General features: G+C 43.3%; 1 protein-coding gene across 3 annotated transcripts in view; it reads right to left on the bottom strand.

Moving 5' to 3' along the window:
• Positions 1-8,843, bottom strand: part of LOC137414837 (dnaJ homolog subfamily A member 2) — an 83,687-nt gene extending 74,844 nt beyond the window's left edge. The window contains exons 1-2 of one of the 3 annotated variants that reach the window (XM_068100371.2): positions 7,501-8,012; positions 6,572-6,816 (exon numbers count right to left, since the gene is read on the bottom strand). Coding sequence is in view for 1 of the 3 variants with exons in the window: in XM_068100368.2 (XP_067956469.1) it covers positions 8,319-8,539 (221 nt within the window). In the remaining 2 variants the exon portion in view is untranslated. Of the gene's footprint in view, positions 1-6,571; positions 6,817-7,500; positions 8,013-8,188; positions 8,281-8,318 lie in introns of those variants that run through there. The other 2 variants (XM_068100368.2, XM_068100369.2) reach the window with 2 other exon arrangements.
• Positions 8,844-9,188: the final 345 nt, after the last annotated feature.

Consider the following 9,188-nt stretch of genomic DNA (forward strand, 5'->3'; position numbering starts at 1 on the left):
AGTACAACCACGCTCTAAGATAGCGAGTGGTATAATCTTGTGCGAAGAGATATCCAAGATGGCCAGACCACTTGTTATCCACAGTTTAGGCAAGAATTTGTAATTTATTTTGGGTACCCGCAATAAGTTATCCGTTTTCATGAAAGACACGGTGGGAATTTATATATATTTTTTGTATACAAGATTGAGGCTCGTGTAAAACCTAACATTAATGACAAAAAAAAAAACCCGGCACATAAGACATAATAAAGGGAGAGGGAGACAAGATGGGGAGAGAAGGGGAAGCACACAAGTACAACATTTGAGAGCAGGGACATCGGGAGATCTGTGGAAGGGAGAGGGCTTGGGGGGGAGAAGGCGTGGGAAGGGGGTTGGGGGTGGGAGAGGTAAAAAAAAAAAAAAAAAACACATGGACACAGCTAGGACTTCCAGGAAAGAAGTCTGTATTTCAGAAAAGTGGATCTGGGGTGAATTAACAGGGGTAGAAGAGATCAAGGTTTTGGATGGGGGAAGATAGGAAATGGTGGTGAACAGCTGTTTTAAAGACCTGGAAGGAGGAGTGTGATTGAAGAGAGTGAGAGGGTTTATTCCAGAGGCGGGAGAAAATAGGAATGAAAGTGTGAAGGTGAGCAGAGTGTCTTGATTTTTGGCAGTTTCACCAGAAGAGGGTTGCTGGCAGATCTTGTGCGACCTGTAGGAGTATTTGGGGGACAGAGCACAGACAGGGCTGGGGGGGCTAAGCCAGAGAGGAGTCAGTAGAAGACAGAAAGATCACCAACCTGCTTGCGGTGAGTGAGTGGAAGGCCCTCACAATCAGCTTCATCGCATGAGATTCCAATGATTCTAAAAGCTTTGGTTTCAACAGCGTGAAGACGAGCCAGGTGTGAGGCAGGAGCACCAGCCCAGACGGGAGAACAGTATTCCAATGAGCTGCAGATGTATGTGGTGAGGAGCTCAGGTGTGCCAAGGAAGGACCTCACACGACGGAGGCTGCCCAGTCGGCTGGCTGGCTTTGGAGGCCAGCTTGGAAATGTGGTTTTCCCAGGAAAGATCATGGCAGATAGTGAGACCCAAAAGATTGAGTGACAGAACTTCTTGAAGAGGACTGTTCAGAAAGTAGATCGGAGGGTTGTCCAGTTGGTCTTTTCGGAGAGACATTGTAAGAGTGTGAGATTTGTCAGGATTGAAAGACATGTTCCACTTGTTTGACCAGTCTGTGATTTTGTCCAAGTCTGCAGAGAGTGAGGAGGCTGCAGACTACCGATCTGAGACATGAGGAATGGAGCGGCAGAGTGTGGAGTCATCAGCAAAGAGATGGAGAGGATTTTCCAGAGAGTCGAAAAGATCATTGATGAAGACCAGAAAAAGCACAGGGCTCAGAACACTGCCTTGGGGAGCTCCAGCCTGAACAGAAAGGAGAGACGAGAGAAATCCATTCAGGGCCACAAGTTGACTACGACCAAGCTGAAGGCAGATGATCTTGAGAAAAAGAAGGTGAAGGGACCAGAAGAGGGTGTGAAAGAGCAGCAGAGCAGGATTTATAACCCATGGGCTGATTCCGTCTGGTCCAGTTGCAGAATCAGTCGAGCACAGAGTCCAGGACCTTGTCAGGAGAAAAGCGACACAGAGTCCAGGAGCAGCTGGGTACGACTAGGTACGGTGGGTACAGAGAGAGATGGGTTTGGGACACAAGATTGTGAGACAAACACAGAGTTTAGGCATTCAGATTTTTCATGTGCGGAGTCAGCTGTGTTGCCTTTGAGGTAAGGGAGGGGATGGAGGGGGAACAAACACCAGAAACAGATTTGACAAGATGCCACAAGCATTTGGAAGAGGGAGACAGGTTTGAGAGTTCACTCTTGATGGTAGAGAGATATTGCAGTCATCATACCACACGCCCACAAAAATAAAGGAATTTAAAGGAATTTTTTGTCAGAAAAATAAAGGAATTTACGTGGATTTCTGAGAAAAATAAAGGAATTTTAAAGGAATATTCCTAGACTTTTCAGGAAGTTTAAACATGAAATAAGGCCAATACCCATATTTATGACTTGAAGTTGTAATTTATATACACCTGTTTTGGTTCAACTCACTTCTGTATGGATTCTTTAACAGTACAGTGGAACCTTGACTTACGAGTTTAATTCGTTCTGTGACCGAGCTCGTAACTCAAATTGCTCGTTTCTCAAATCAAATTTCCCCATTAAAATGCATTGAAATGCTATTAATCCGTTCCAGCCCGCCAAAAACCACACCAATTTTTAAAAAAATATACAGTATATATAAAAATATCTCGCGCTTTATATTTCACCTGTATGCAGCATACAAGTTGGCAGGATGGCCTGGACTGGAGGTACGCACACTTGACTCTAAAGTCTAAACTGTCCAGCCTGGGTTTGAATCCCGACCCAGCTATAACCTGTCATGGGTGAATCACAGGCAGGGTGATTCATCAATGTGTGTACCGCTAAACTGGGCGCCCCGTTTGCGTCCCATTAGTTGTTGGATGTTAAGGATCTCACCGTGTTTTCCACAAAGAGAAGGCGAGCTATCGCCGGCACTCTGAACAAGTTGTGGCCTGGCATGCTCTTCTCCTCTGCCGTTATATACGTCCTCCTCGGCACCTCGCTCATGTTTTTCGACGATTGCGTGTTTTATATCCAAGCACAAGTTTTATATAAAACACGACGATTGCGTGTTTTATATCCACAAGTTGTGGCCTGGCATGCTCTTCTCCTCTGCCGTTATATACGTCCTCCTCGACACCTCGCTCATGTTTTTCGACGATTGCGTGTTTTATATCCAAGCACATCATCCTCTTCTTCTTCTCAGTACCCTGTTTTCCACAAAGAGAAGGCGAGCTATCGCCGGCACTCTGAACAAGTTGTGGCCTGGCATGCTCTTCTCCTCTGCCGTTATATACGTCCTCCTCGGCACCTCGCTCATGTTTTTCGACGATTGCGTGTTTTATATCCAAGCACAAGTTTTATATAAAACACGACGATTGCGTGTTTTATATCCACAAGTTGTGGCCTGGCATGCTCTTCTCCTCTGCCGTTATATACGTCCTCCTCGACACCTCGCTCATGTTTTTCGACGATTGCGTGTTTTATATCCAAGCACATCATCCTCTTCTTCTTCTCAGTACCGTGTTTTCCACAAAGAGAAGGCGAGCTATCGCCGGCACTCTGAACAAGTTGACGGCAGAGATACTGTACTTGCACGGCAAGATAACCACGTGACCGGGTGGCGAAAGCTCGTAACTCAGATCTCGGCTCGCATCTCAAAGCAATAAACCGTCCGAGCGACGGCTCGTATCTCGAAAAACTCGTAAGTTGGGGCACTCGTAAGTCAAGGTTCCACTGTACTTACATTCAATGATACAAATGCGGGGCTCACGCAAATCCGCCGTGAAGTTACCAATCGCAAGAAAAACAAACTATTCATTTAGTGACCTCAACATTCTGGGGACATGATTTTTCTTAATAGAAAAAAAGAGTGTATGGAATCTGGATCTTTGGTGGGGAATTGATGACTATAAACAATATTTGGTGGCATTTTCGGTGACGAAAATAAAACGATGCATGAGCCCTGAAATGTAATTGCTTTGAAATACTTATGAGCTTGCTGTCTCCCGAATAAACGTTCACAGCCACAGGATCCAGATCTTCCAGATCCAGATCTTCACCAAAATCGAATCATTTCATCCTTGTCGCATACCCAACCTCTCCGCCAAATTTAATCCAAATCTGTCCACAACATTTTGAGATATCCTGTTTACAGACAAACAAACAAACAGACAAACCGACAGGTGAAGACGTAACCTTCCATCCACCTTCGGTGGCAAAGCTAAAAAATAAGTCAAAACAAAGAACCTTAAAATTCAACCCTGCAATATGAGAACACAACCTGGAACAGCGAATACATTTCAATGAGAAACACATGTACAAGTCAAGCAGAGTCTAGAAATTGATTTTCTGCAAAAATTTAAATCAGGTCAATAACATTGAATGACATTGAGATTGCCTCTAACTGGAAAGAGATTATCCTATTATCATCAATGAATTCTCAAGAACACTAGTTCAATGAAGATCTTTGCAGGCCATCTCTTAAGTCCACTCCCAAAAAAAGCTGATCATCACAGGTGATGTCAATTATTGTATCATGTGACATCAACAAGCCTGGAAGGGCATCACTGGGAGACGGTATTGAAAAATGCAACAATGGATTCCTGCTTCTTTGGAAAAACACTGAACACACTTAATTTAATCAATTACAGACATAATTTTATTCTTCCAAACAAACAAGACATCCCAGTAGATCCACATTCCAAAAACCGATATGTAATTGACAACATCCATGTTCACCAGCGTGACATAAAAGACGTCGACATTAAAAGAGCTTTGAGAGGGCCAGAGTGCTGGACTGGCCACTTCCTCGTTCATGCTAACCTGGACCGACACATCATCGCACCTAGAAGATCTCAAGACCAAAAGCCTTCATGAATACAAGTGTTACCAAATGAAACCTTCATTTAATAAAGACCAACTCTGAGGAAACAGAAGCAGGGCTTTTCTGAATTCTGAATTGAAAATTCTGCAGGACTCTGGATTCTGGGACCGACACCAGGACACGCCAGACTGTTTTAATGAAGGTGATGCCGAGATTGATCACCTGCTCAAGGAGAAACAAAGCTGACATACTGCCTGGCTCAATGACATAACATTGTCATTAAAGAAAGGTGCCCACCACACACAACGTACACAAAGATCTTCAAACAAAACAAAAAGTAAAGTGTGACAAATGGTGGAATAAGAAAGCAATCAGAATCCAAATGTATCCCGAGAATGACACAAAGTTCCATGATGCTCTTAGACATGTGCACAATCCCCAAACAAGTGTTTTCATCACTGATTGTGAGTGCTGAAGGAATCTACTCTCCTAAGAGATAAGAACAATCAAAAAGTATGGACAGATGGGCCGACCACTTCCAATAACTTTCTCAACCATGAATCAAGCACTGATGAAGAGGCCAATGAACAACCGTCCAAGTCCACCATTACGGAATTCCTTGCTGATCAGCTCTTCCCAAAATGACCAATTCAGCAATGTCTGCTAAGTAGGCACCATGATCCGACACAATTCTTGATTAAGTAAACAAAGATTGGATCCATCATCTAACTCAGTGCCCGAAATAGATTTTCCAAACGATATGTCACAGGGGAGTCATACCCAAGGATTACAAGACCCACCCATTTAAGAAGAAAAGTAAACAGATACAACCATCAAAATCACAGGGGAATATCTCTATTCGTCACAGACTGGAAATATTATTGTACACCCTAAACTGTTTCATTAAACACATTGCTGAAAAGTCCCTATTTAAATAGCCAATGCACTTTTAGGAAAGGCAGGGGCAACACCAATGCGATTTTTGTTACCTGATAACTTAAACGGAAGCGTTCTGAACAACAAACAAAACATGGGCCTCTACTTTGCCTTGGTCAACCTATCCAAGGCTTTAGTAAAATGTCCTAATGGAAAATTCTGGCTAAAGCTGGCTGTGCAGACAAATTCATTACCATGATTCTACAGTTCCATGATGTAATGAGGCAAAGGTGAAGGAGGACGTGTTGTTTCAAATCCATTTCCAGTCTCAAATGTCATCATACAAGGGCTGTCTTCTTGAACCAACTCTCTTCAGCATCCGATTCGTTCCCATGCTGCTTCCCACTTTCAGCGACTCAAATTATACCGCTAACTACATTTTGCTTCATAATTGAAGGCAAACTTTGCGATCTTTCAAGACTGCAGGCAAGGACGAGTCTTAGAGGCCTCTGTTTGTGAACTTGTATTTGCAGACAACCTGACAGATCCTGACAATCCTGTAAGGCAAATCTTGTAAGGCAGATCTTGTAAGGCAGATCTTGTAAGGCAGATCCTGACAGTTTGTGCTCTTCCCATGGAAGCGATGATAGCTTGCTAGGGTTTCGAGCTATCAACTAGCTAGAGTTTGATAGCTCGCTAGGGTTTTGAGCGAGCTATCATCGACCATCGTGCAGAAGCATGCAAAATATTCAGCCTCACCACAAGTGTTCGGAAGAAGAAGCATGTATCAAACAACCTTATGCAAACCCTACCTACATATGTGCCTCCTGTTGTCAGCATCAATCATTTCTGGAAGCATGGCTGCGCTGCTGATGCAGTACACCATTTCCAGTAAGGTGGTACTCATTTTGCCAACCTCGGAAGGATGATAGGCTGAGTCAACACACCTGGTGTTATTTAACGGTACGATATAGACTCAAGCTCAAGACCAGAAGATCTTAAGCCAACAATCTTAACCGTTAGGCCAACATCAGGCATCTTAAATGCACCAAGGTGCCCGATATCAATAGCCTGCCGAAAGTGAAACTGCGATGGTCAGGTCATCCAGTGAGGAAGCTAGCCAGGAGGCTACCAAAGAAACAATTTTAAAACGTCAAGCTCAACTTGGGATTTTCACATTGTGAGTAGCACAAGATACAAGGACTCAAAAAAGGAATCTTAAAAAAAAAAAAATGCAACATACCAGATGGCTCCTGAGAAGATGCAGCCAGTGATCATTGTCTATGGTACAAGTCTGTGCGTCGTGGTACATCAGCATAGCAGGATGTTGAAAGGAATCCTCCTATGCTGAAGTATAAGTGTGGAGATATCATCATTTTAAATTGCACACCAAAGGTGGGCCGAGAAGATCACTCCGCAGTACGAGTGCCGATGTGAGTAAACCAATGTGTAACGACATCTAAAGGGTCTGAAATGGTCTTCAAATGTCTACGGGGTTTCAGCAATGTCAAGGGTCAAAAGGTTAAAAAGGTGAATTCCAATAGTACGTGATTAACATACATATGTGTAGTCAGGGTGCATCTGACGTAATTCAAACAGTACGTAACTAAGAGACAAATAGTTGCTCGGCTTCACAGATGCCATGTATGTATGTATGTATGTATGTATGTATGTATGTATGTATACATATATATGGCAAAGTATGTAATGTTCAATGCATGTTTTGGAATACCTTATTGAATGAAATCCAACACTACAACACTGGCTGAAAGCCACATAATTTATTTTAAAAAGGAAAAAAAACAAAAAGGTTCGAAGGTGATCAACGATTGGAGCTCGCAATACATTCCCTAAAGGTGACTAAGATTCAACACCTGCACAAAATAAGCTGCACCCGTCAGCGTCAAACAAGCAGCCATAAATTGTCTGCATTTCATAGCCATTTGGTTACTGTATCCGAGACAATATGCCAGGAACCGCTTCCACAAATTACAATGCCAACACATTTGTGGGCACGAGGTGCTTTCTCACTGGGCAACCCCAGTTATCATTTCTTTCTGGAAACAAAATAAAAGTGTGCACATAAATTGAATGTTTAAGCTGCTTTGTTTGTACTGCTACCTATTGCAATTCAAACATCACTTGGCATCCTAAAGTAAAGCATGTCTTGACCTGATCCGTGGATGGCTTGGTTGCAGACTCCACCAGGATCTTTACAAATCCCTGGCATGCCAGGGATTCAAGCTGCATCAAGACATCAGAAAGATACTAATTTGCAGTTATAACAAGGTGAGCATGTGAACAACAGAGGACACGAAGACAGAAAGAAAAGTCACGAGGATCAAGGAGCACGTTGGAATATTAATAAATGAACACGATCTCCCCATAACCATGACCAAGCACAGTCATTTGAACCAAGAGCACAGCAAAGCCTTTGGATAAAGTAAATGTGTCATTTTGGGTTTTGAAAAAAGATGGCAACAATTTATTGACATTCTTGTTTTTACTGCAAATTAATAAGTTTGCAATGTCCATCATACAATGTTTAACAACCTGCTGTGATGTCACATTTCACATTACAACTTCAATGATTCTTATAAATAAAAAAAGGAAATGTGTCGATCAGTGTCAATGAAACACTGAAATCAATTGGAAAACCAAATACCACATTGGAGTCATCAAAAGGAACCTACAAAAAGCAAACAGCAAATACCGAGTCATCAGGAAGAACCGAGATAGAATTTGACAAAACAGGTACATAAACGTGCTTCGGAGGAAGGTAGACATGCTAACAATGTCAATAAACAGGTAAGCAGGCAAAGTAGATATTCCAAGTAAGCAAGTAAGAAGATAGACGTGCCAAGTAATCAGGTTGATATACGAGCTCACTCAGCAGGTAAATTGACGTGCCGACAAACAAGTGTGACACTGAGTCATAGAGGTACGTACGTAAACGCGCATAAAGGGCGTAACACCTGTCAGTGTCTCACCTGACAGAGTGCACTTGATTCTGACCACGACGTCTCTCCCCACGAGCCCAACGTCCGAAATCTCCTAAAAATTCTTCAAACATGTTCTCCCCGAAAAACCCGGGAAGGAGCTCATCCTCATCCTGTCCTAGATCCTCAAAGCCGGGACTCCACAGCCAAGGGGGTCTTCCGGTTCGACCGCCGAGTGACCCGAGGCCAGCACGCCATCCACCCTCAGCCATTGGACGTGCCACCTGTTTTCCTGTCCAACCTCCTTTTGTTATCCACTCACTCCTCAAATTCGCTCCTCTGGGATGGTCCTCCCTCCTCTTCTTTTTCGGCCCTTCTTTTATTTCTCTTTGCTGACGTGTACTGACAGACACAGCACATCAGAGTGCTTATCCTTGCAGCCTACCATTAGTAGGCCTCGTCTATCCAACCGGTTGTCTTGTACTCCAGGACCTACAGCAGTCAAAACAGCCGCAATGTGCGGATATTACAACGGAAGCTCCTACGCCCTCTGCCGGGAAATCTTTGCTTCCGGTTGGTGTAATTTATCGGGTTAATTTCTAAGCGCTGATGCAACGTTTACCAGTTATTAATGTACCGTACATGTTAGAAATTTATTTCACTGTGTTTCTAGAGGTAACATTGCCAATAATCGTTTCATTTCATTGCGGTACTGGTATAAAGAATTAGTCTTGTCCAAAATTTACCTCGCTCGGCTCTTCCAAGACAAACGTAAGCCAGCTATGGCGAGTGTACGTGTGACGTCACCACATTTGCGATCCGCCATATTGGAGTACAAGACAAAAACATGAAACGACACGTGAACTGCATCTCGTGTTTACATGTGTTCAAATAGGACTGAAAACGGTGAATTTTTGCCCT

The sequence above is a fragment of the Myxine glutinosa genome, chromosome 9 (genome assembly GCF_964187855.1).
Source record: "Myxine glutinosa chromosome 9, kmMyxGlut1.1, whole genome shotgun sequence".
Taxonomy (NCBI): Eukaryota; Metazoa; Chordata; class Myxini; order Myxiniformes; family Myxinidae; genus Myxine; species Myxine glutinosa.